Below are 27,925 nucleotides of genomic sequence, written 5' to 3'. Positions count from 1 at the left end.
GAGGGTTCTGACCGTGTTATAGCAAATAGCTCCACATTAATTTTAACCATCCGCGGTAATTCAAAAGGCGCCGAAATCTCGGTACAGGGGTGTCCTTGAAGTTAGTCCACCTTGAAACGTGGTCGCCGCTGCCTGTATCGAACATACACCCTTGTAACGCAGTAACCCCTAAGCTGCGCAGCCACGGGTGAGGGCTTCAGTTTTCGATGCAATGAGTAGTATCCTAATTTGCCACCTTGCAGGGGAAAATGCTTGTCCTCGACCTCAGTTCCGAGAGGCAACCAGCGTACGAGAAGTTGTCCATGTATTACGGTCAGCCGTTTATCTGGAACATGCTGCTCAATTACGGAGGCGTGCTGGGAATGTACGGCTCCCTGAAGTCTGTCAATGAGGTAAGATTGCGTGTGTGTATATATCTTCTATAATGAATTTCAACGAATGCGCCCGTACTTGCATTCTCAACGAAGTAGTACAAACCGTCCAGACCGAAGCTGATGCACACTGCTGGCCGAAACTAGAAACCGTTTGTTTTTCTTACCATGTCCTTCAAGAAAAAAAAAAATTGACTACGGCAGAGTCGCCTCTTAAGACTTAGAGAGGCATCAAAAAATGAAGTTTGGGATGTATTTCATCCAAAAGCAAAGATGCTCCGACACTCGGGGGAGCGGCGCTTCAAGTCGTCCCACATGTACAGGCTTCCGGGAGTGTGCCATGGGGGCCAGTTGGTGAAACATGAAATCTTAAAAAAATAAAAAGCACGTTAAGGGCAACACTCAGGAAACAAGTAGACGGTACGAGCTCGGACTTGCGACTGCTGATTGAAGCAGCGCTTCTTTCATTCATCAACACCAATGCGCATGCGCTCTACGCACTCACGGCCTCGTCAAACCAAGAAACAGTTCCTGCGGGGTCAAATGAACCAAAGCTTCGCTGACACGCTTTCTGAAGGCCGAAGTCTTGCTATCTGCAAGACTTCGAAAATTTCACGTGCCTTTTTGTCCTTTGCCCTGCCGATGATTTAGGTATGCTTGAAAAGCGGTGTGTATTTTTTGTCACAGGATTGACAATGTCTTGGCATATGCTGCCCGCAGTACCAACCCAAAGAGCTACTGCACTTTTGTAGACAAACGGGGCGCTGCATTATTAAGCGTGTATACAAGAGCACATCAACTCTTTGGGTGCAGGCGGCATTTGCCAAAACATTGTCAATCTTGTGACAAAAAATGCACACCACGTTTCAAGCATGCCAAGTTAATCGGCAGGCCAAAGGACAAAAAAGCCGTGAAATTTTCGAAGCCTTGCAGATAGCAATATATGGCCCTGAAAAGTGCGTCAGCGAGGCTTCGGTTCACTTGTACCAGAAGGAACTGAAGTTTCTTGGTCTGAAGATTCCGTGAGTGCATAGAGCGCATGCGCATTGTTGGTGATGAATGAAAGAGGCATTGCTTCAATAAACAGTTGCAAGTCTGCGCCCGTACCGTCTATTCTGAGTCTTGCCCTTAGAGTGCTTTTTGTTTTTAAGACTTAATGCAGGCTGAGAAACGTGGAGGCAGCGCATCATCGCCATCGCTATAGATAACGCCTGTAGCGCCTCCGTGCTGCGATGCCACGGCACCAGCACGAGCAGAGCACACCTAGCACTCCATAAATTCATGCGATTTGTGGTTTGGTTGTGGGTGTTTGTCCCTCAGGGTCCGTTTATTGCGGCGAAAGCAAACGGCTCCACGATGGTAGGGACCGGCTTGACTCCCGAAGGAATCAACCAGAATGACGTCATGTTTGAATTCATGAATGAAAACGCGTGGAGAAGTTCCCCCGTCAACGTGAGCAACTGGTGAGAGCTATTTTCTTAATCGAATTCTTCAAATTTTTTTGCTCAGTTAGCTCAACGGCGATATCAAAGGCCATTAGGGCTCCCAATGCGACAACTGTAAGATTTGTCTCTTCTAGACGGTCCTTATATTTTAAGGAAGAGACATGTCCCTATCAGAAAATCGAGCCCTTTTTCCCTTTACAGGATCATTATCTCTGTCCTGCCCCTGTCATCAGCATCAAGAACACGCTGCCGCCTCGTAAAACACTTGCGGGACACTTAATGTACCTTAAGATTGGCAACCAATAGCATTTGAGATCACGATTGCTACTTTGGTGTAGCTGAAGCCAAGGACTGCTTCTAACCCGGTTGTTCCCGTCATTTTTCATGGCTTTTATTGCGAAAGCAATACTACTTGCACTTTCACGCCTTTGCCGTGCCGCGGCGGTGACCACCATCGTGCCACGGCGGTGACCACCATTGACCTTAAATACTACTTGCACTTTCACGCCTTTGCCGTGCCGCGGCGGTGACCACCATTGACCTTCATTTGACCTTGATTGCATTAGATTGGATTTAGATTTGATTACATTAGATTGCATTGGACTGGATTGGAATAGATTAGATTAGATTGGAGTGGATTGGAGTGGATTTGATTTGATTGTATTGGTTTGGATTGGATTGTATAACCGATGCATCACCACAAGTCTAACCACAAGCACCACCACCAGCTACACTACCAGCTGTACCATGGCGTAGGTACGGATATTGCTTTCGCAATTACCGGGCTTCTTCTTCCCCCTTCTGCCTTTCTTTCGTGAGCAGGTTGTAATGACGTCACCAGGCCACGCGACCCCTTTCTACCAATAATTCATTTCATTCCCTCCTGCTTCGGAGAGCAGGTTTTGGCGACGTCACAAGGTCCCTTGACATCTCCCAACCAATCAGCTAATTTCCTCACACACGCCACCATTTTTGGTGGTATTGTGGACTAATGCTACCGCACTCCAAGTGTGAATCACATAGAGAGATTTTTAATTCCCTTTTACTGTTGGCCAAAAAACACGCGAGGTAATTTCTGGGAAAATTTCGTGGTTGAAAGTTATTGCTATTGATGAAACGCACTTTACTTGACAAATCATAGCTGAAAACAGCCGACTATCATGCGCATCTTTTACGCTGCTTATTTTCGTGGTACACTTCGCAGGATAGCCAACTACGCTCTGAGAAGATACGGCAAAAAGGACGGGAACGCCTCATGTGCATGGGAGCGCCTTGCGGTGAGAACATATCATTTCAGGCCGTCCTTGTTGATTAGTGAGTTCAGCCTGGTTTCATTCTCCACGAACAGATGCCTTCAACTTTTACTACGGTACCCCATTACGCGTAAATAAATCGCGTAACATAATTCACCAATCATCCACTGAAAGAATCGCGTTGGCAGAAATCCACTCCGTTATGTAACACCCTTTCAATGGGGCTTTAAGGTATTAACAAATAAATAACTGTATAAGTGATGTGAGCTAATAAGAGCGTTTAGATATTTCAAAGCAATAGTGCATGAAACCAACCTGCTGTCCACATTGCTGCTACTGATGTGCCTGAAACCCTATACAAAACGTACGTTGAAATTCTGGATTGGATCTTGAGAAACTTAAATGCAAAAACCCGATTTAAGCGTGTGACAGGAAGTATTATTTGATTGCAATCTCCTCCCATTCCAGAGGAGCGTCTATGACTTGGATCCTAAAACCCTTCTCAAGGATCACGGTCAGTACACACTTGTAGTACGACCGTCACTTCACCTCAAAAATAAGGTGAGTCTATTTTACATGTAGCTTGACAGAGTGAAATAATTCACACAAAGAAATCCTATAAACAAGTGGAGGGGCGAGAATGACAGAACTGCTCGCTTTTATTTCTTTCTGTTAGTCGCAGTGAAAACACGAAAAAGGGGTAAAAGCTGCCAATGCTTTTGGGGATAATAAAGTTCCCGGTAACGTGGGAAGTTACGCACTAACCATATCTTCGCTTAAACGCCTTGGCGCCGTACGACTTGCTGCTCACGTGCATGGCATCAGTACATCATGTTGTCGGCGGATAATACTTATTTGCACACGAGCAGGACACGTTTCAAGGTTTTTTCCAGTATAGAATGCACGCCGTCATAGTATGGCCTTCATAAGGAAGATAACTTTGAAATAATCACGGACGACAAAAAGGCAAATATTGCAGCGAGTCACTGTTTCGGACCCAGATGAAGACGCAAACTTGGGAGAACTAACCTTACATTAAATACTGTTCGATAATCGCTCCTGCTTTTTTTATTGACTTTATAGTTCGCCTGCCGTGTTACCGATGGCCTTGAATGGTCACTCTCGTGATACACCGCCCAGCCAAGCGTCGGTGGCGCTTTCCGAGTGCAGCTCAGATATGCACATACTCTGATCCGACGTGGAAATCAGTGAAGGTTTCCAGCGTGCAGAGCTTAAATGCTTACTCGTTTATTTGTGAAGCAACTGCAATACCGTACTGCAGAAGCAAATTCTGAAACAACCTCGAATTACGCGGCTGCAATTAACGCAAATCAAGAATAATTGAAGTAAAGCCAACTTAGTTCATTATGATGAGGACTCCAGGAAGTGGCGTTGCATAAAAACCGTCACCACTGGCTCTTGAAATATACTGAAGTTAGGGCACTCATGATTATTACCATTGTGATGGTGATGAGGGCACTTATTTATTTAGGCAAAATATTTAATTGCTCTACTGCGTTAGAAAAGGAAGTTCCCTGAACTGTTTGGTTCTTTCCAAACAGGGTCACAGTGCTTTAATGTGCGAAGTCTTGTGATGATTTTTTCACGAGGAAGTGCAAACATCTATGGTTTCTCAGGTCGTTCTGACTGCGGCAGAGTAATAGAGTAATTGGCAATACCTGTTGTTCGGTGCGGTGACTTCTTTTCGAGCCGCTTCGACATGTTAGAAACTGATCACGATGCTGTATACAGTGTGACCAAACGGATGTACATGGCAGCCAATTGTTCAACTATTTTTTTTACTAACCCATGCCGAATGAAATTGGCACTCACGCCCCGGTACTCAGACGTGGTACGATCCGACAGAAGTCTACATGGCATGGAGGGACCTGCTAAAAGCAGCCGCAGATCCAGAAATCGCGGAGCAAGCAACATTCAGGTAGGACTCTTCAACGCCCATCTTGAAAATTGAACAGCGAAAATACTGAGGAATAACGGTACACTTCGGTATCACGGATTTATCGGTGCAGTGGAATAACGAACAATAGCCCGAAACTGTAGTGCTACTCGCAAGGGTTTTATTCAAAGCCGAACTCTCGTCTATATATCGAGCAAAGGTCATTTACATTTGAGCCCATTAAAGTTATCTACGCCCCCTTATAAGGAGTGCACCAAGTGCCCTGAAGAAAGCACTGCACAAGAGGGCCATAGGTAAGACAGAGGCTATTCTTCCATTAATTTACACTTTTCAGGCACTTCGGCCTTTGACCATTGTTGAGAGAGTACGTACGCGCTTCTGCGCGTGGATCACTGCTGTCTCGGGATGGGACTTAGGGCAGATGTGTAATCGCATGATACTGTGCAGACCGAATGACTCACGCTGCGAGTAGATGCTGCACAGCACCGTTCCTGCGCAGCTATACATTCCGTACGTCCCGCTTACGGAGACAGAACTGAGTGTCGTGAGGTGTTGAGGCACATATGCACGCGCCTTCAATGCTGCTGAGGGGTAGAACATGGATGAAACACGGGCGCCTTCTCAGGGTAAACTGAAAATGGGTTTTTGAGGAAAGGAAAGAAGGCGCCGTTAGGGAAAGGAAAGAGAGAGTGAAAGAAGAAAAACGTGCCATGGTGGAAGGCTTCAGAATAATTTCGACCACGTGGGGATCTTTAACGTGCACTGACATCGCACATCGCAGAGAACACGAGGGCCTTCTGAGGGTAAAAGCGTCGGTCCAATTCAGCGTTCTAACAAAAGAAATTAGCTAAATGCCAAGTGAAGCGCGAGCTACGTCATTGGATGCTCAAGTAATGGGTTTTCAGGAAAGGAAATAAAAAAAAAAGAAACCTTCCCTTCCTCCACGGCGCGGTTGAGGTCCACCGAAAGTAAGGCATTTACTATGCCTTTCCTTTCCTCAAACCCAGTTTATTACCTTGCGCTCGCATGCGTGCGACCTTGGCTTTCGCCAGATCTGCTCTGGAGCAGCCGCGGTGGCTCAGTGGCTATGGTGCTCGGCTGCTGGCCCGAAAGACGCGGGTTCGATCCCGGTCGCGGCGGCTGAATTTCTTTGGAGGAGAAATTCGAGGCCCGTGTACTGTGCGATGTCAGTGCACGTTAAAGAACCCCAGGTGGTCGAAATTTCCGGAGCCCTCCACTACGGCGTCTCTCATAGCCTCAGTTGCTTTGGGACGTTAAACCCCATAAACCAAACCAAACCAGATCTGCTCTGGAAAGTGGTCAGGAGGGCAGACGTTGTACACCCACTAAATCCTGCGTTGTCACCTTAGTCCACAACAGAAATTAGGCTAAGAGGGTTACGCTACCAACAGAGTGTTGTGCCACTGCTACGCCTATGCGAAAGCTGTCAAGGAATCAGCAATCATAATAGAAATTTTCGAAGTGAAGATCAGTGCGTCTGCGCATGTTGCACATGACAGCAGTAATGCGCGGTACGCTGTTACACAGTTTGAACAGCAGTGCGTTGTGCTAAAGTAGCATTTGATAAGTCAGTAAAAAAGCATCTGGTTTCGCGCCGAAGCCGTCGCTCGGGACCCAGCAAAACAAAAAAAAAATTGGTGTGGTTTAGTTCTGGTTAAACCTGGTTGGTTGCGAAAGCAAAGCAATGCAATGTTATGCTTGGTCACACAGTCGTGCTGATTGTTTGCTTGTTTAGCGTGGACATCGTTGGTTTTACTATGTTTAGCGTGGACATTTCTGGTTTTGCTTTGTTTATCATTAAAGACAAAGACATGTTTCAACGCACGAATCGCCTTTTATTTACTCCAATGAAGATCAATTGGAGGGGGCACTTAAACTTCGCCTTAGGGGTGTGGCATAATATATTTAGTGGGTTAATGCCCTTTTAAGGAAAGGAAAGGCACAGTAACTCTGTCCCTTCTCGGTGGACACCTCAACCACGCCGTAAGAGAAGGGAGGAAGGTGGCAGTGAATGAACAGAAAAAAGCGGCGCCAACAGAATAAGTTCGCCCACCTGGGGCCCTCAATCGTGCACTGACCACCTTCATACATTCCCCTATAGCGTGGTTGAGGTGTCCACCACGATTGAGAGTTTTCCACATTAGTTCTTTACTCGTTTACGTTACACGCAATGGCGAACGGTGGCGGCTATGCGTTTCGGCTTGGGCGTGCGGGAGAAATGGCGCCAGGAGCGCGCGCAGCTAGAGCAGCGCGCTGCCCCGGCTGCGGAGCTGGTTACGAGGGACAACGGCGACGCCGCGAAACGCAGGAACGGGCGCCAGAGAGCTGCGCTCCAAAATATTTCAGTAGGTCCTAGCTCCGCTGAAGCCTACTGATGCAGAAGAACAGCGCGGAGACTTCTATCGCAAAGCTGTCGATAACAAAAATTCAGGGAGGCACTTTGTTGACCTAAAGTGTGGTGAGGCGAAAGCCTTAAGCGCAGTGTTGCTGTGTCAGTGTTGCTGCTTGTGTCACAGCCGCCGCGGTGGCTCAGCGGTTATGGTGCTCGGCTGCTGACCCGAAAGACGCGGGTTCGATCCCGGCCGCGGCGGCTGGAATTTCTTTGGAGGAAAAATTCTAGAGGCCCGTGTACTGTGCGATGTCAGTGCACGTTAAAGAACCCCAGGTGGTCGAAATTTCCGGAGCCCTTCACTACGGCGTCTCTCATAGCCTGAGTCGCTTTGGGACGTTAAACCCCATAAACCAAACCACTAAACCAGCTGCTTGTGTCTCTGATGTGTGGTTAAGATGTTAAGCTTCGCCTCTGAGAGTGGAACGCGACAGCGTCTTGCAACGCTGCCAGGGAGTCCACAAAACGCCATCGCCCATTCGGCTCTACGCCTTGCTTGTCGGTAAACTGGTTTTTGAGGAAAGGAAATGTACCTGTCTCGCATATCTCGGTGGACATCTGAACCCCGCCGTAAGGGAAGAGAGGAAGATGAGAGGGAACGAAGACACCGTATTCACTAGACGCGCCTTTGTTCATTCCAAACCATCGAGCTGGCTTGGCAGGGTACAATAAAGAAAAAAAAAAGCTGGCTTTGGCAGGGTGGTAGCGTGCTCGTCTCGCACTCCGGAGACCCTGGTTCGATTCCCAACTCGACCAATTTCCTACTCGGTTTTATTTATTTGTCTGGTCTGACTTGAAATTAGGCGAACTGATTAACTAATTACCTAAACTCAGTCCCACTTGGAGCATCACTATACCATCTTTTCATTGTTGCATGGTTACTAGCCAAAGTACAATTAACCTCGTTTGAAATTCGCGTACTGTGCCGTCACGGCGATTTCGACCAATTGAAAAGCGTGACATTTCTGTCGACAACTCCTGCTTACAACGATGAGGCATTAAAGGCTTCCGCCTTAATAAATAAAGTATATTTGACCATCCTTTCGCTGTACCGTTTGAGTCGCGAAATTAAGCGAGAGCAAGCGGCAGTAAAGCCTGTGTTTCTAGTGCCGTAACGCTTCTGGCCGCACTCCCCGAGTTTCAGCGGTGTCCGTCTGTGTGAAGCCTCTGAGTAGCAAGTGTAAGTGGTTCACCTGGTTAGTACGGACAAAAAAAAAAGGTTATCCGGGAATGAATGGAAGGCGCGGTAACTGTCTCACTGCTCGGCGGACACCTTAAAGGAACAGGTATAGGGTAAAATTTAAAAAAAGTTGAATTTTTTTTTTTTTCACAGTTTAAAATTGCCGCCTTTTTTCTGAATAAGATCCAATCTCTCATTGAGGAGACAATTTTTTTTTTACACTAAAGTGACATTTTTAGAAACATAGGTGGTGGCGAGCCGTGGCCCAGTTTGGCCACGATATGTGGCTCTGTTGTTTTGGAAAAAAAAAGAATAACAAAACATGTATGTTGATTTTCTCCAGGCTTAGAATGATTATTAGTGTTCATCTGGCAAAAGAAGAAACGCTTCCTAGCATTTTGTTTTGTGCCAAATTTACCTATAGGCGCACTGCTACTAGATTGATGTGAATTACCCTTACCCTGCTTCGGTGCTATTTCACGAGCAGTATAGATTTCTTTTCGGCTCTGGGCCTAAAGTTTGACGGTTACTGCAATTAAAAAACGCCCAGGAATTTGTGCTGAAAGCCATGAATTTTCACTGATCAGCCTATGTTTACCATCACTCTTTTGAATTCGGGCAACGCCGCCAGGGCACAGGGCACAGCGCCTGTGTGGAGAACGGTTAGCGCCTACCACGAATTCTTGTTCTTTGAAATTCTCGCTCTCAGCTGCACATACGGATGAGATAAAGGTGTTTACTGATCGCGGCTATACTCTGGCTGAGAAAGAGAAAACGAATGTCTCCATGGAAAGAAAGAAAACTCAAAGGAGTATCCCACAGTTTTGTTTGCGAGCGTGCTGCAAAAATGCTGTGGTAACTTTTAGTGGTGGCTGCATTTCCCAAATGGACATTTTCATGTCATTTGGTGTTTCACCTGGATGATAAATGGGGTATTGGCTGTTTGAGGCTGACCGGCAATGACCACTTTGCGGAAAAGTCTACACAGCTGACCACAAAAGAGGCACAGAACGTAAGCCAGCAAATAAATGCGGAAAGTAATAATTGTGGAGATGACTTCCTGGCTGATGGCTGTTGAATTCGTATATCAACGTGCATTTGTTGAGGGTAATGCAATGAATGTGTTTGTTGCAATGAAGGTGTTTTTTCTCACTTAAAAGTCAATTATCTGGAAACAAACTTTCCAAACATCTGACCCTTTTCCTCAGGGACCTCAAGCGCTAGAAACATCACTTTTGCCCAGTACATAACAAAAACAAGAAAAAGTCTACTGAACCAGAATTACAAAAATTAATGCAAGAAATTTTCTTTCACAGGATGTTTATGGCCGATTTTGGCTTAAAAATGGTACGGTCCAGTAATAAAAAAACAAATTATCAAACAGATATTAAACAATTATTCTGATTCAATAAAGCGAACATAAAATGCTGATTAAAATGACACCAGTGTGACTGTTCTAACCCTAATAGACCCTGAGAAAAAAAAAGGGGTCTACTAACACAATAGGTCTGCTTTAAAAATCCACACAAACTTGTCCCCAGTGATAGATCTGTTTTACTGCGTAGCGCCAGCTGCACATCATGTTCTTGCTACCCCATTCGGTGCAAGAGTTCACCCATTGTACAGCGTTCGAACCAGGTCGCGGCGAGGAGGAGGAGGAGGAGGAAAAACTTTTCTCTCTTTTTACAGTGAGAGGTCATTGGGGCGAGCCGGAAGGGCCTGGCCCTTACAAACACTAGGGGGATCCCTAGTCCGGGATCCCTGTAGCTTCCGCAGCGGCCCGGGCTCTGGCTACCAATGCCTGTTGGGCACGGAGTTCGGAGCAGCCGCGCAGGGCAGCTTCCCAGTCTTCTCGGGTGGGGTGGAGGTGAGGTGGGGTGAGTAGGTAGTCAAGCAGAACTTTTTGCTGGGCTAGTTGGTTCATTGTGACATGAGTGAAAACAGCGCGAAAGAAGCCCGAAGGCGAAACGAAGAAGGGACAGGAAAGAGCGCTGAAGGTAGGCAGGATTGGAAGGGCAAAGGGCATGCCCACACTATGTGGTAGGTGTCCGAAAACTCCTCCTTACAGAGCGGGCACGCGCCTGAGAAAAGAATTGAAGTGCTTAAGTACTGCCGGGCACAGTGCAGCATTGGTAAAGAGGCGCGGCCGGCCGCGTTTAAAGATTCGAGGAAGTCGAAGTTATTACGGAGCCCTCCACTGCGGCACCTATTACCTTCTCAATTTTGTAACTCAAACCTTCCTCCATACCCTCACGGCGCAGTTGAGGTATCCACTGAGAAGTGAGACAGTTACCGCGCCATTTCATTTTCCACGAAAGCAACGCACTATCGTCATGCCGGTCCTTTTAACTATTTAAAGGGCAGTTGAGATGCAATTTATTGAAAGATGTCTTCAGTCGCAGCCCCTTACCGGCTAATGCTCAATTCTACTGTGGGCTGAAGGCTGAAGGACGGATGTAATGTGTCTGTTTCTACATATGTTTGAAAATGACGCCTTGCAGATATGACCTCGTTGATGTGACTCGCCAGTCCCTTCAACTACTCATCGACACCACCTATGTGGAAATTAGGGCCTGCTTTTGGAAGAAGATGGAAGGCTGCTTTAGGTAAGTGATTAGAGAGAGACTCAAGAACGAGGCTTGAGGTTTGCGAGTCTACGCAGCTAGGCTTTTGCTTGATGTGAAACGTCCGGTGTGAAGCAAATGCACGCGACTGTAAACTATGCAACCTAACGAGATTTTTCTGCTTCGGAGTTATTAGTGCCGTTAGTTAGTAATTAACTGATCCAGAAAAAGGTACTCTTTCTCTAACGTCACCAAACTTCTATAGGAAAATCCTTTGTAATACAGTACATCTAAGCTACAAAAAGCATGTGTTAAATTGAAGAAGTTCGTTTTCCGCGCGTAGTTAATGAGGCACTGTGTCATCGAAAGGCTGTCCTATATGACGAAAGCTGCTATTTTGGCGATATGCAAACTTAGCTGATGGTTATGTAGCATAGTAAATCATATTTTTAGGTGATCTAGTGTGGGCTGCATAAGAAGCGCCTAATGGAATGATTTCATGTGGAGTATGATTCCCTTCGCCGTACGGCAGCCTGATAGAAATAAAAGGCGAACCTTTAGATTAAACAGCTTATCAGTACAATTATCAGCCTCAGTAGTAATTATTCATTTTGAACAGCTGTAAGCTGATAGGCGTGCATCCCCTCGGTGTTTTTAGAGCTGTTCCAACACCGCACCTCATCGCTGCGCGATCCAATGCGTTTATCTGCATCCAAGCAAGTCAGTTTTAATACTTTTTACTTGATTAAAGCCAATTTTTTTGCGCAAAAAAAATGTCACCGAGTACAGCACCAATTGCGTGCAGTCAACCAGGAAAAACCAGAGAGAGAGATTGAGAAAGAAAACGACGGCGTTAAGCTAAAGACATCTCTGGTTGGTTATATGGTGAAGGGAAAGAAAGAAAAGAAAGAAGGAAAGAAAGGAAGAGAGAGAGAGAAAGAAATAAAGAAAAAAAGAAGAGAGAGAGAGAGAGGAGGGGGTCGAGTAGCATGCACGATGACAGACGCGAGAAGCGTGCACAACCTAGCAAACCCCAGTTGTATAAGCGTGATATGCTGAAAACGTCACGTTTGGCAGTACTTGTAATTGAGCCTTCATATTAACCATCCTTGAGGCCCAATCTCATTCCGCGGACCGGCGTGAATGCAGCCGATTGCACAGAATGTGCACATGCCTAAGCGTAGTAAATTTAGGGCACATGCCCTTAATTATCACCGCCCTGGTGGTTCAGTGGTTAAGGCGCTCGTCTATACCGAGCCGGAGTACCCGGGTTCGAGCCTGACCACGGCGGCCACGTTTCGATGGAAGCGGAACGCAAAAGGCTCCCGTGTGTTGTGCGATGTCAGTGCACTTTAAAGATCCCCAGGTGGTCGAAGCTATTCCGGAGACCTCAACTATGGCACCTCTTTCTTCCTTTCTTCTTTCACTCCCTCATTTATCCCTTCCCATACGGCGCGGTTCAGGTGTCCAGCGAGCTATGTGAGACAATTCCTCTGTCATTTCCTTCCCTTAAAAGCAAAGACACCAATTAGGTTTAATCATCGGGCCATAGCTGCGAGCTTCACAGTCATGGCCGCTGGCCGTACCAATGACAAATGATTCGTGTATGCAGCGCCGGACCAAACCAAGGTTGCTTCACGTCCCCGAAGACCCAGAGGAAGGGAAAAAATGCAGACTTTCGAAATAACCCAGCTCCGCTAGACCGTAATCAGCTCACGCGCAAATGTGGAAAAGAGGAAGAGACGGATATGAGCAATTCAGCATGCAGTAGTCGATGCCACAGAAGGCTTCATATCCCATAAGACGTCTGAATGTGTTTTCAGTAGTGTTTGTATTTAATTTTTTTCGCATGCATATGAGCTTAAACCGATAATTACGCTCTGAACATAGTGTACATTAAAGATTCTTGTGTGTGTGCGTGCGCAATCTCATCGGGCTTAGTTGAGATGTTGTAAGATGGTTGCCTAAATTTAATTTCATATTTTTGTATTTGCAGGAAACTGGCGTGGCTCATGAAAGACCTGTTTTTTGACCTTGATTCTATACTTGCTTCTGATTCTCACTTTCTTCTTGGGACATGGATAAGGGATGCACGAAGCTGGGGAACCACGAAAGAGGTTTGGCCTTCTTTTTTCTTTCTTTCATTCTTTCAACGTAGAAAATTAGCACGATGTTTTCTCCTCTTAGTTTCGAAGAATGGTGAAGGTCTCCAAGGCACTGCTCCGCTTCTTGCGAACTTCTGGCCTGCACGACAGGCTGTGACTTGAACGAACACTGACTTTTATGCGAAGCATACTACTTTAGCTACCACTTCAGCCCTTCACCGTGGTTATGCGCCTCCAAATCACGTGATACATGACGTCACACCACGTGACACGATGACGTCACGACAGCAGAGAAACGGGGGCCCACCTCGCGCCGTCGCTGTGGTTGTGCGCCTCCAAATCACGTGATACATGACGTCACACCACGTGACACGATGACGTCACGACAGTGGAGAAAATGACGTCACACCACGTGACATGATGACATCACGACAGTGGAGAAACGGGGGCCCACCTCGCGCCGTCGCTGTGGTTGTGCGCCTCCAAACCACGTGACGCGATGATGCCACACCACGTGACACGATGACGTCACGGCAGTGGAGAAACGGGGGCCCACCTCGCGCCGTCGCTGTGGTTGTGCGCCTCCAAATCATGTGATACATGACGTCACACCACGTGACACGATGACGTCACGCCAGTGGAGAAACGGGGGCCCACCTCGCGCCGTCGCTGTGGTTGTGCGCCTCCAAATCATGTGATACATGACGTCACACCATGTGACACGATGACGTCACGACAGTGGAGAAACGGGGGCCCACCTCGCGCCGTCGCTGTGGTTGTGCGCCTCCAAATTACGCGACACGATGATGCTTCGCATTCTCCAGGCTTAACCAAGTTAAACCTCAGCCATTTTTAGAATGACTTCAATTTTCTGCTACTCTCCTTTCTCTAATTTTTTTTTTATCCCCTTACTCCCTTCCCCCCCGTGTAGGGTAGCAAACCAATTATTCTTCCGGTTAACCTCCCTGCCTTTCCTCTTCTACCTTCTCCTCCGAGGAACACACTAGCTGTATTTATAGTTTTCATTGCGAGCAAAGCATTTCGTTTCTTTTTGTTTTATGCGAAAAATTATGCGCAGGCATATCCAGCCATAAAGACTTACCTGAATATTAGCGTAAGTGCAGGTGCAGGGTAGCGTCGAAAACGCAATGCGCATGCGCTTGAACTTCTGAGTTCACAGTTACATAGGAGTTCTAGGACAGCCACGATAGAATGTTCCTAGTGGCGGCCATTTTCAAATGCTAAGAGGCCATCGGGTTTGGTTCTCGTTTGGGTAGAGAGCTATCAACTCCACCAAGACTACAATGCACTGAAGAGGTGAGGAAGGAATGGTCTGAAGCGCCATATCCGGTAAACAGGCCGCCTCGCAGGAGGAAAACAATTTTTTCGTGAAACCTGCACATTCTGTTGACAGCTAACAGATGCACAAGTTGCGCAGGTACAGTGGTTAAATTCGTTTTGTGCTACACTTCCGTATATTGAAGCAAAACGGTTCTTGCTACCCCAACGAAAAGAAGTGCAAGTGCCTCGGGAAAAACAACGCGCCCGCCTCGACAGCATCTGCGCTTCTGATACGTGCCTACAGTGATAATCGGCTGCTTCTATGGATGTGAATGTGCGGTGGTGCTAATCGTAAATTTCAAGATGACGCATGTGCAGTGTCTGGTAAATCCGTACAAACAATTCGACATATTTTACTAGAATGTGACAGTATACCCATCCAGGTGTCGACACAGGCACAGTCATCCTCCCTGAGGCCCTAGGATTTAGAGGAAACAAAGGCAGTGGCGATGAACGCGCGGCAGATATTAGCAAAAAACGATTGGAAGGTTGGTGCCTCAAAAGTAGGGCAGTATGTAAGGATTGAGTCTGATGTAAAAGTCAATAAAATTTGTATTTCAACAAAAATGGCGAATTTATAAATGCCGTTAAGTTACGCACATTGGTTGGAGCCATATAAAGAAAAGGATGGTTTGGTTTGGTTTATGGGGTTTAACGTCCCAAAGCGACTAAGGCTATGAGAGACGCCGTAGTGGAGGGCTCCGGAAATTTCGACCACCTGGGGTTCTTTAACGTGCACTGACATCGCACAGTACACGAGCCTCGAATTTCTCCTCCAAAGAAATTCAACCGCCGCGGCCGGGATCGAACCCGCGTCTTTCGGGACAGCAGCCGAGCACCATAGCCACTGAGCCACCGCGGCGGCACATAAAGAAAAGGAACTACCGAGCATGGAGGCACGCGCTATCACTGAGATTAAAACGGGACGCTCCTACAACAAATACCGTCTTTTGCAAAATACAGCACAAAACAGGCCTTCTGCAAAGAGAAAAAACAATATCTATACCTACCTATACCTATTTTAAGGAAGGGAAAACTTTATTTACACGAATGGTTTTTCCTGCGGTTTGGGGGCATCTTCAGAGCCGTCTTGGTTCTACCCCCAGGAGCCTTCTCTGTCGAAGTCGTCCGCCTCTAATCAGTGGTCGGTTGCCCTCAGTCCAGGGCTCCGCTGGCCACTGCCGCCCGTTGAGCTCGCTGCACCAGACCTTGTTGGTCTTCACAGCGGTCGCTGGACAGCAGAGTCTCCCACTGCTCCGCACTCGAGTTTTGTATTTTGGGGACCACGTCTATGTTTTGGCAGGCCCATGTGATGTGGTATAGAGTAGGTTTTTCGTCGCACCAGGGACATGTGTCCGTGTATATCGTAGGGTGCATTTTGTTTAGTATATGTAGGTTTGGGAAAGAGCCTGTTTGTAATTGTCTCCAAGTGACAGCTTCCTCTCTGCTGAGAGATTCGTGCGGTGGGGGATATCGCATTCTTCTGCCTCTATAGTTTTGTAATATGGCCGAATATTCCCTGGGTGCTGGCGCGAGATCGGCGGTCTCGTCGGATGCTCGGAAAGTAATGTATCCTCGAGCTATCCTGTCGGTCTCTTCGTTCCCTGCCACCCCCGTGTGCCCCGGTACCCACACAATTTTGTGTCGGATCTTGTCGTTTTGTTCTTCCTGGTTTTTAATTCTGTCGCTCGCTGCGAGGAGTATACCGAGCGCGTGACGACCTATCCTGCCATTCATGTAATTTCGGCAGGCTGTTTGAGAGTCCGTGAGTATTGTTAGTGACCGGCCGGTTCTATAGCCCTCCGCCACCGCTAGAGCAACGGCTACTTCCTCGAACTCTGCAGCTGTGCAGCCTCGGAGAGACGCGCTGGCCATTTCGCGTAAAGACGAATCGACCACCGCCGCTACAGCGATTTTGGTATCTCCTCCTCTCCAAGACGCGTCTGTATACACGGTCGTGACTTGAGGAGCGTATGTTTTCTCAATGAATTCGGCCCTCGCTTCTCTTCTGCCTCGATGAAGGTTGGGATCCATGTTTTTTGGTATTGGAGCTACCTTGAGGGTCTTGCGAAGCTCGTCGGGGATCGTTCTTTAAGAAGAATTTCGACGGTTTCTTGAAGAATGTACGACCATTGCAAGAGCAGTTTGGGGTATCGAATAATAGCATTAATTTGGTTGCTGGTGAACAAACCATCATTTGCTAAAAAAAAAAAAAAGACTGGGCTCTGGTGCCTGCCGTATCCTCTGGAGTCCGGGTTAATATCGGCCATAAGGGCTTCTTTCTTCCTGGCAAACGAAAAATCTCGTTTTTGCCGTTACTAGTGAATTACGTTTCTGCGTGGTGGCAGCCGGCCATATGAGACTGTCCATTCCTTGTGGCCATCCTCGTGGCAACGTTTGACGCGTGCGCAGCAATCTGCTCTGGCAGTGTGTATCGCCTGCGAGAGCTGCCAGTAAGCACGTGACAGTTGCAATACAAGCGCAATTTTTTCCCTTCCCGCTTCGCCCAGCACGTTTGTGGATACGCGTCTATTCCAAAAGCATGTGAAAGGGTATTTGTTGCAACTGAGGACTGCACCACTTGTATAGGTCTGTTTCAGTGAAAGCCGAAATAAAGTGCCTCTTCTTGGCTCTCACTCTAATCGCATCCCACATGGAGTTCTCACTGACCATTATCTCAGCGTTCTAGCTTACGTGGGGTGTGAGCACCTTGTGGTTTAAACAAGTGAATAAAGCCCACCCAGCTGAAGTTAATCTCATGCTTATCTGTAGCTGCACGAGCTTTGTTCACTAAAAGATTTGGCCAAAGTAGTTAAGGGTTTTATGAAATCATTTATTTATGGAAGTTAACATGGGCAGCTGTGTAATTTTTAGGCAGGGATGTGTTAGAATCTTTTGCTCTAAAGCCCATTAAAGGGATAGAACACTGAAATTTAGGCACCAATTTTTTTTTTCGGCGCAACGGAAAGCTCGCTGTGCCAGGTGCTCAATTCCGCGATGGTTTTGTTAGAAATGCTGTAGACGTTTTTTGCCGAGAGTTTTTCGATCAGGAGCGTAGTTGCCGCTTCATCCATAATCGCTTTATCGCGAACTTTTGCCGCTTTTTAAGCGAGGCTTGTTTGCATTCCTTTTTATAACTTTCTTTCCCTTTTAATTATGCCTAATGGCAAACATCTCGGGAAAAAAAAAACGCGAAACAGTGGCGCCATCTGGTGACAGAAGTTAAAAACACATCTTCGTCTACGAGAAGGGCGCGTTGCTTTTCAGTGAAGGGAGCAATGGAGAGAGCGTAAACATTAAGAAAATGTGGTGAGCACTTGTGAAATAAAAAAAATCACTACATTTAAAACAAATCACTGATATTATACCTAGTTGTGGACGCGTTATGTCCCACTAATACTACGCTCATAAGGGCTAACTTAATTTCACCGAAAGGTGGCACTTTATGCAATTTTCAATGCCAAATTAAAATTACACATCCTCGTTTCTAAGGAATTTTGGCGCTCAATTCTCACAACATGAGGCACCATCATTTTATTGCTGCCACAAAGTCGTGAATCCTTTTGGTCAGTGGTCGATATCTTTAACCCTTTGTTCTCCTTTCCGCGTGGGCTCTAGGAGTCGGATCTCTATGAGTACAACGCACGCAACCAGATAACGCTGTGGGGTCCGAAAGGCGAGGTAAGCTGGTTCACTTCGTATAATTTGCACGTCATCGCAGACTTCGTTAACGCCTTCTGGAGCAAGCTAGCGAGCGTAATGATCATCCTTTTCCAGATCCGCGACTACGCGGCCAAGCAGTGGTCGGGACTGATACGCAGGTGAGTTGTTGCCGCGTGCATAATTGCTACATGATCGCAGTTGGCGTTAAAACGCACGCAAAGAGTGCGTGGTCTTTGGCTACCATTCACAATTATCCACTCTGAATACTTGAAGGTTTGCATTTTTAGGCGCCAGCGTAGTTCTACAGGAGTAATGTAGATAGAGTATAGACATGAGGAGCGGCCTATCTGTGCCTGTGATACGAGCCGTCGGTCACAGCAACCTGCCGCCAGCTACCAGCGACGACGCGTTATAAAAACGCAGATATCGTCACAGGGTGCTATAGCATCTACGCGCTTTCTGAGATTTGGTTCCAGTTTTCGCTGGAAGTGAACGAGCTAAATGCAGTTTTGCATGTCTAAGTGGCTGTGAGATTGTGACTGTGAATTTTTAAAATCAGTATGGCATCAAAAATGGCCGGTATGAAATATGTGTTAAAGGGACAATCTACGGCCAAAGGGGAGTATAAAAATATTGGCACAGCCTATTAAATCTTTCCCTATAAAGACAACAGCGAAGGCGAGGCTAGCGGTCTTGGCAGGAATTTATATAATAAACTGGCAAAGAAAGTCACGCCGAGGTCGGCGGTTGCTAAAACTTCGCGGATCCCAAAGTAATCCGGTACGTCGTCTGGAGTTCATATATACGGCGCTTTATGAATTGGGCTGAGCGCGACACGTCGCATTATTTTTCTTGTTTCTGTTGTAGAAACGTAATGCGCATTAGTTTTTTTCTCTGTAAACTAGTCACCGTTTCTTGGATGGTTTAACCATGCATTCTCATCATCTCCTCAAATGTGTTCAGAAAGGCATGGCTTACTCTACGCTGCTGAACGGCACTGCCGCCTGCAAAAGCGGTTTCTGGTATCTGTGGTAGAAATCAGCAAGTTTAATTTATGATAGTACGTGCAAAAGCCACTTAATGCTCACAACTGCATTTTCAACGAAATCTATGCATCTTCGTTAATGTGGCACTCATTATTGCCACTGCACGTCGCCTAGGCGGCGTGGCAGTCTTTGTGTTTTTATTGTTGCATAGATTTACTATAGTAACTGTTTGCAATGTTCCCGTTGTAAGGGTTTGCAGACGCCGTCTACCGCCAGAAAACGAGACTACCATGTGCAAAAATTGTGCTTTATTGTGCCGCTGTGTTTCTGTGCGCCACAGTCGGGTACTCATTTATTTGGGAAAGGAGCTTTCGGTTGCCTCAATGAAGTATGCTCGATGAAGGTTAACAGAATGCCTCTTTAAAGTCCAGAGCCTTTATCCACACCTACAGCTAGAAGGACAGACTCTCCGTTTTTCTTTTTGTCATCTAGAAGCTTTATAGGCCCACATTCTAGCACTATAGTGAATTATGACCGCGAATAATTCGTGCGAGTGTATTACAAATGTCGTTTTGTGTCGCTAGCGTTCGTTTATTTAATCTCGAGAACACTAAACGCAAGCAGGTGCGAACACACGCTATGGCAGCTTTAAATTAACGTAGCCTGCAAATGTAATTTTTTTAATATACGTATGGAAATGATTTTGTAGACTTCTTCGTGAAGTCATGGTAGAGGCAGGGAAAGGGCGATAAAGAAAGTGAATAAGAAGTCCACATTTTGTCTGCAAAGAGTTTTGACCTTTATTAGAGGACGTGAGCAAACGGTGCGGCGTTTGCTCCGTAGACACTAATTCTAGTGAAAGCGGGCACAGTGGCAATGTGAGTGCTCTATCTTGTCCTCTCTCCTGCGCTTCTCACAGCTGTCCTATCGCAGTTTAACAAGCTGTGAATACTGCCTCCTTTTGGAGAGTGATACTTACTTGGGGACATTTGACGCTTGCAGTTACTACATGCCTCGGTGGGAGCTGTTCTTGAAAACCTTGTTAGATAGCTTGGAACACCACCGACATTTCAACGAATCGGCGTTCTCGGAGGAAGTTTTTCAACAAGTCGAACAACCCTTTACGTTTGGTCGAGAAAAGTACCCTACGGAACCTCAAGGTAATGTAGCTGGAGCACGTCCTGCGCTAAGACGAATGCCTAAGGCAAATATTCTTTTCGTAATTGTTCAGGACACACATCATGTACGCGTTCAAGACGGAATGCCGTATTCACGGAAGAGCAACCAACCACCCCTTTTAAGTCACCACATATCTGAGTGCAGATTGAAGAAAGAAAGGAAGTGGCGTGCTTACTTTAAACACGCTTTCATTCAAAGTATTGTCGACAAATCTGAAGCTGTCCAAATTTCGAGAAAAAAAAGTGTTCTCGCTCAGATATGGCAAAATGCGGTGACGTTCAGATCGATAAGTTAATAAAGTAGTTATATTTAAAAAAAACATGACGCCATGGAGACTGTTGAAAGGGAGAATCAATGAACGTCAGAGGTAACGCCAGCACCAGCATGAACGATCTGGTCGTCAGCCGCTATCGGCAGCCGCGCGCAGTGAGGGGTGGGGGGAGGCGGTTCCGAGCGTTGACGGAGCAGGAGCGCAAGGCCTCAACCGCTGACGCTTTGACAATCGTTGAGGCTTCACACATACCTGGGGTTTTTCGGCTTTGCTAGCGAAGTAGCGCTTTCGCGCAAACACGGTAAACTAAACGGAAATTATATGTGCAGTTCGCTCACTGTGCGTTGCGGATGTCATGCACAATATTGCAGCAAAGCGTGGCACCAGTAGACGGCGGATACGTATTAAGAAAGCACCACTGATATTATGCCATAAATATGATGAAAATACCTATTAAAGACACATATAAGGCCACCCATCACAGTTATAAGTGCTTTTAAGCTTCGCAAATAAATGTTATTCTAAGATTCTGGCCCAACGTTTCGGACACTTGTCACGAAGAAAAATGAACGTGGCGAACCGCTGGGCACTGTATACGCCTCTGCGTAGCTTCTGAATTTCGAGCACTCAGTTGGTTTGTGCACTGAAATTTTTCAGCATCGCCTATGTTGCCAGTTTGTTGAGTATGATCAGGTGATAGCTGCGACACGTGATTATCAGTTTATTTCTAACTATTTTTGTTTTAGCGAAATAAACTTTGCACAATACGGCCATAACTTGAACAATTTTCAAATCTTGTATTTGCGAGCATCTCAGTCTTGCAATAACAAAACAGTTAGAATCTCTGCGCTGGCGAAGAAACTCGTCGACGGAAAATTCTTTCTGCGAAGATAATAAAAAAAATAGCTATCGGTGGTACTGTCCGGTGTCAATGTGTTGTGAACAATTTTTTCTTGAAAATAAATTATCTAGCATAGCTGGGAGAAGAAAGCGGCGCAATACAGGATACACGGCTAGGGCTGCAGGGGTGCCTCTTTCACTATGTGGATTTTTTTTTCGCCTTTCAGCTCAAGAACAGCGACCAATCCTCTGAGCAGTGCGCCATTTTAGATGATTTAGGCTGTCTTATTCTAAACAAAAATGTGCACAAACCTACTTCCCTTTCTCGCGAGGAACCATAACGTCGCAAGACGACTATACGGTTAAAGTAACTGCGAGCGACACACTAAATAGTGAAAAAAAATGACCGAATGCAAAACCGTGCCTGAAATCAAGAATTAAAACTAATCGGCGAGAAACTGCTCTACATTGTCAAGTTGGCCATGTCGCTTAACTCCACGTTAGCGGTCTTTCGCTCGACCGCTTTATTGTAATACCAGCTAACTGAACAGAAATATGCAGTTTTAACAATTAAATCGCATGTGGTTATGTCTCTAAAAGACACTTGCGCCTGCTGCTACTTGCCGGCAAGACCAAGAGACGGGACGGGACAATGTCCCATTTCTACCTACAATGTACAACCTCAGTCCTCCCAACTGCTCCATACGCAGAACAATGTTTCCGCCGCTGAAAGATTTGCGGCTAAGCATAAAATTTTGATGGCCGAAAAGAAACATTGAGGAGTCTATTAAGCATGAAATGCTTTTAGCCCCCGTTGTCGGCAGTGTGGTGACGTCACGCCGAGACCGAGAGCCATCATCCGGGCACTGAAATCCACTCATCCGGGCACTGAATTCCAGTCATCCGGGCACTGAATTCCAGTCATCCGGGCACTGAATTCCAGTCATCCGGGCACTGAATTCCAGTCATCCGGGCACTCAAATCCAGTAATCCGGGCACTGAAATCCACTCATCCGGGCACTGAATTCCAGTCATCCGGGCTCTGAAACGAGAACATCCGGGCACCGTACGAGACTTAACGAGATTTAACGAGACTCTGTAAGCCCTCCTACGCGACCGGCATGCAAGCGCCGGTTGGTCTCCAAAGGAGTCACAAAAAATAACTGCTGCCAGTGTCTTCTCAATGTTTATCAAGATATCAGTCGCTGTGCGTTTGATAATGCACGGAATTATAATTTCCGATTTCTAATAACGCGTGCAAAAAGCCCATAAATGCCACGATACACTTTGTTGTCATACGTGATCTCTTAGGGGCTTCACGCATCGAAGCAAAGCCGCGCAGGCGCACAGGGCCCCGGGGGAGAAGCGCTGCGTTCAAAGAGCAAGGCATCGCGCCGAACGGGTGGTGGCGTTCCTCCCTTCAATTACGGTGTGGATCGGGTGTCCACCGAGATGGCAGAGAATTACTGCGCCATTTCCTTTCCTCAAAAAACCTTGCGTTCAAATGGCAAGGCATCGCGCTGAACGGGTGGTGGCGTTCCTCCCTTCCTGTACGGTGCGGTTCGGGTGTCTACCGAGATGACATTAGGCCCGTAAACATTTCATGCTCACTCTACTCTCGGTTACGGGAGAGGCAGAGATTTTTATAAATCCGAAATTATAATTCCGTGCATTATCAAATGCACAGCTCGAGTGATATCTTGATGCACACTGAGAAGACATTGGCAGCAGTTATTTTTTTAAAATGAATACTTGTAACCTTCCGCTGGTTTTGACATGAGCATCAAGCAAAGTTAGTGGTGGATAATAAGTACTAAACGTCAAAATCATTCTTTTTTTTTAATTTCGCGCACCAACCATGCAAGAAATTTTCATTTTTTTTTACTGCCATTCATCTGGTTATCCCTCAGTTTCGTCAACCTGCTCGTGGACGATGTAATTCGGTTAGCCTGTTCATTCTAAGGAGATTCATTCTAAGGAGACAAGAACAAAAACGGATGCTGGATTTAAATGATTCATACATGAAACAGTGCTTCGTGCATGAGGATTAATGTGCATGAGGATTAATCACTGGTGGACGCGCTAATTTCAGTGCTTTCAATCGTTCGTTCCACTGTCAAAGTGGAAGGTACTGTGTGCATTTATGTTCATTAAAGCCCAGTACTTTGTGTCCTTCTATCAGAAAGCTATACATAAGAAATCTCGTCTTTGGGGTCAAAATGAATAATCATTTCTTTTTGCTACAGGTGACTCCATCGAGATAAGTGGAATACTGTACTCGAAATACAAGCCCATGCTCTTGTGAAGTCCATGCTGGAGACGACACCAGGTCTTCTCTTAAGCAGAAACCGCCCCAGCTATTCTTTAACTCAAGATCTCCGGCAGCACAACAATGCAAGCATGCACTGAACTTCTCAGAAGCACCACTGAATAAGTTATGGCCCAGTAAAGACTGATTGCAGTTTCGTTAAAACCAGCTTCGTTAAAACGGGTGGGTGTCAGGAGAAGCCTCACCCGAAGTTCATTTCGTGCAGTGTTGTAGTTGTTTATAAGTTTCCGCTTTCTTGCCCTGCTGTGTATACTGGTCAGACTGGATGATGAATTAATAAAATGTTTCAGGAACGCTCCAGCACCTGCGATAATAACTCGTCAAAGTCGTCCATTGACCTCGCCCTGTACCGTCGTTCATGTGGTTGCACTCCGTTTTTTTTCTGGTACAGACGTTCTTTTTAGGCACAAGGACAAGGCTAGAAAATAATGGAAGCGTATTACATGCATAACTCTGCAGACACTTGTGTCAGTCGGCTATCAGTAGTGGCTTCACAAAATGAACTAGACTTACTTAAGGGTGCCTATCACGATTGATAGCGTGAATAAGGACGCGTCCAGAGTTATCTACCTCTGGCCAATTATGTACTTATTTAATCAACTATTCTATTATTTACCCCTATAATGAATGACTGACAGTTCGTGCGGATACACTATGATCACGCGCTCTGCCGACAGGTTCTGTACACGCTACTCGTGAGTCATAAGAAATGCTTTCGCCTTAAAATAGGATGGCGGAAAGGTGCTGTGCTCTTGCATTATAGCGGCTTCGTGAATGTTATGGTTGCGTTTGGCTACAAGCCTGTGTTGGTGTCACCTGGGCCGCGATTTTAACGTATGGGTGCCCTCGATCCGCTAGCCAAATCCAGTGTCAACGGAAGATGCCGCAGTACACAAAGAGGAAGCACCTAAGCACTACCAGAACATCAGGGAAAAACGCTCAAAATACTCACACCCCACCCATCATTCAACACGGAACAAGCACAAGTCCTTCGCTAAGTTCAAACTAATAACCCTGTCGAACTGGACGATTTAATGTCATTAGAGTAGAATGGCGTTCTATGCGCCGTATGTCATTCGGCCCGTCTGGTCGTCAGACAGCAAAAAATAGTGTAATTCGCAATAAATGATAGCACTGAAAATGAGTGAAAAAATTACAATTAAAGGACATCAGTGCGCATAAAAGGTGTTTGAAATTGTTCTGTAATATTCTTAATGCCGGTGAAAACATTTGAGTGCAATATTAGCGACGAAATCCAAGATGGCTGCTCGGAAGATGGTAACGCTGTTTGGTCTACGTGTGCCGTAGCACTATCTTGGCGTTGTATGTGCGCTGCGCTGAAGTTCATCAGCAACAATATGATACTGCCATTCACGAACCCACTCCCCTTATGAGATATAATGCGCCACATATGATAAGGCCAGGCTGGGGATTCAATGTTTAATTGAAGTCGGAGAGGTGCTGATCAAACGCACTTCACATAATATGTTGCGGCGTGAAAGCTTTCACTGCGCTAGGTCGGTTACGTGCAGACGCAAGAGCTGCACATACTTTCTCTTAAGGTATTTGAGCTTGCCGTGTTTGACTGTAACGCACATAACCCGACTTATTCTATGTATGACGCGGGGTCATAGAATCGAGCAGATGCGCCATGTTTGTGGCGAGCGGAGTTACAATAGGATTAAGTAGACAAGAAAATGCCCTTAATTCAAACGTGCGCCCCCCCTCCCGATCTTAATGTTTTTTTTTTTTCGCAGCTTTCGAACCCCTTTACTCACTTGCGCGGTCTCCGCAGGTTTCAGTAATTATGAAATTTCCAACCATTCTTATACCAATGTAGAATAAGCAAGGATGCAATTATGTAAAATTGAAACGGCTACAATGAATTAAAACATTAACAATTAATAAGAATAAGAAGTTTGCAGGAGTAAAGTGGATGCAACTAGCACAGGACCGGGTTAATTGGAGGAATATGGGAGCGGCCTTTGCCCGCAGTGGGTCCAGTCCGGCTAATGATGACGAAGCAAAGACAATACTTGCCCCCCCCCCCCCCTCCCGAACAAGTTCCAGAGTCCCCGTTACACACCAAGTTTTACTTGTTTATTTAGCACCATTCAACAAATAAAACTTCTAATTTTGGCGAAATGCACATTATTTTCTTGCGTTGTTTGTCTCTGCTGCGTGTCTGGTGCACTGAGTATACATTCGGTTCGAGATCGAATGCGAAGGAGTTCCCTAAACTCATTCGATGGCGAGCGTAATTCGAACCTAATGATATTAATTGTTCTTGTGTAGCAGCTGATCTATCACATTAGATGCTAATCACATTCGTTTTGAATGACAATCAATTTGCTTTTGTGACAGCGGTAAAACACTCCCCTCACCCCACTAATGCTCTGCAAATTAGGATGGCGTGATACAGCTCAAGAACCAATTGCCCGGACATGAGTGCAGACACAAAACACATTCTGCACTGATGCATGTTGTTAATCTTTGTTTTTGTGGTGTTTACCGGCTCAAGGTTACTAGGGCTATGAAGGACGCAGTAGTGCAGCGCTCCGATTAATTTCTACCACTTACGGGTTTTAGACGAGCGCCGACATCGCGCACTATATGGGCAGACCCGCATCTTTCGAGTCAGCAGCCGAGTACTTTAACCACTGAGCCACCGCGGTGGCCTCATTTATCACTTCACACCATTCACACTGCCATGAACTCCCCTCACTTCCGTTAACCTTTACCTCGCTTGGCTCGGCAGATGCCTTAGCACAGCAAGTGCTCTTTTCACCGGGCTTCATTGCTGGCCTTGAATAAAGTTTTTACCTCTGTTGCGACCCGGATAACATGGCCGGACCGGTGATGGGACGAGGAGGATGGGAGACTGGGTTAGGAGGAAGGCAAAGAAAACTTCATACAATTATTTACAAAAGAGCGACTGAGAGACTCTCAGTGGAAGGGAACTTCTTCGCCAACCGGAGTCGACGGGAGTTAATAGGTCTCTCTCGGCCACACTCACCGCCGAGTTAAATAGGGTTCGGATTCCCCAGATCCCCTAGTTCCCTCGTTGAGTACGTAAAACAGTGACTCGAATCGAGAACTCCTTTAAAGAAATGTCTGAAATGAGTGAAGTTCGAAGAACGCTGTCCAATCGGATGGACAGATGTGGACGCTGGTGTTACCACCCACGGCAGGGGCAGTGCTGGGCTGTCACGCTGTCTCGAAGCTCGGTCGATGGGAAGGGGTAGATGCTGAGTAATCAAACACTGCTGGAAATGAATCTCCTGCAGTCTACCAGCAGGTGAATGGACGTCCTCGTGCTTCCCCGCCGGATGTCCAAAACACGAGACCTCTGCCGAGCGATAGTACACAGTTTCCAATAAGGGTTCCCTGGAAGCAGTCATACTGCTCGAGGGGCTGTTGTGCGCACCTGACGCAAGTGCAGTGCAAGCGGCCGAGGAACCAATTTGAAGAGAGGTCGTGTCTCAGTCTCCTTCGCCCCAGTGGAAATGTCCATACATGATGCTAAGTGACCGCGCACTAACGTAGGCCGAAACGACGCTTATCGGGACTAGAAGTGAGGCGCAAATGCCTGAGGCCACTTGCATCTCGCACTAAACAAACCAGACACCTTTAGCATAGTGTGTACCGTGTTAGTTACCGAGAGCCCCCCCCCCCCCCCCCCCCCCCCCCCCCCCCCCGCCAGGGCACGAGCGCTTGTCCCGATGCGGCAGGCGCGCGCAGATAGATAGATACTTGAGGCCGTACCCTTTGTAACGGGCGGGCACCACTAAAGTGAGCACCCAGACCAAAAAACAAAAAAAAAACAAAAACGAGATGAAAGCGCACAAGAAAGGAGAAAAAAAAACGCAAAGTTCAAAGCAAGGAGTTCGCTCATCGACCGCGTTCACATCCGACTCTGCGGTTTCGCGCGGTTAGACACAGTGCGCCACCAAAGAGTCAGTCGACGCTTGGTTCGCAGCACACCCTCGCTCTTGTGCTTGGAGTTGTCTCCCTCGTCGTCCACCGCAGGATCGTGAAAGCCGAGCGCCTGAGCTGCAGGGCGCGTGGCG

General features: G+C 46.6%; 1 protein-coding gene across 1 annotated transcript in view; it reads left to right on the top strand.

Annotated features, from left to right (window-relative positions):
- The window catches only part of Naglu (N-acetyl-alpha-glucosaminidase), a 56,119-nt gene extending 31,964 nt beyond the window's left edge, over positions 1–24,155 (top strand). The window contains exons 13-23 of the mRNA XM_089542001.1: positions 243–392; positions 1,692–1,834; positions 3,021–3,093; positions 3,538–3,630; positions 4,917–5,008; positions 11,079–11,183; positions 13,138–13,258; positions 18,206–18,268; positions 18,365–18,408; positions 20,239–20,396; positions 23,773–24,155. Of these exons, the coding sequence (XP_089398127.1) occupies positions 243–392; positions 1,692–1,834; positions 3,021–3,093; positions 3,538–3,630; positions 4,917–5,008; positions 11,079–11,183; positions 13,138–13,258; positions 18,206–18,268; positions 18,365–18,408; positions 20,239–20,396; positions 23,773–23,831 (1,101 nt within the window). The 3' untranslated portion in view covers positions 23,832–24,155. The remainder of the gene's footprint in view (positions 1–242; positions 393–1,691; positions 1,835–3,020; positions 3,094–3,537; positions 3,631–4,916; positions 5,009–11,078; positions 11,184–13,137; positions 13,259–18,205; positions 18,269–18,364; positions 18,409–20,238; positions 20,397–23,772) is intronic.
- The last annotated feature ends 3,770 nt before the right edge of the window (positions 24,156–27,925 follow it).

The sequence above is a fragment of the Amblyomma mixtum genome, chromosome 1 (assembly GCF_055824585.1).
Source record: "Amblyomma mixtum isolate Tamu chromosome 1, ASM5582458v1, whole genome shotgun sequence".
NCBI classification, from domain to species: domain Eukaryota; kingdom Metazoa; phylum Arthropoda; class Arachnida; order Ixodida; family Ixodidae; genus Amblyomma; species Amblyomma mixtum.
The sequence above is the reverse complement of the archived record's forward strand: the minus strand, read 5'-3'. Positions and strand labels throughout refer to the sequence as shown.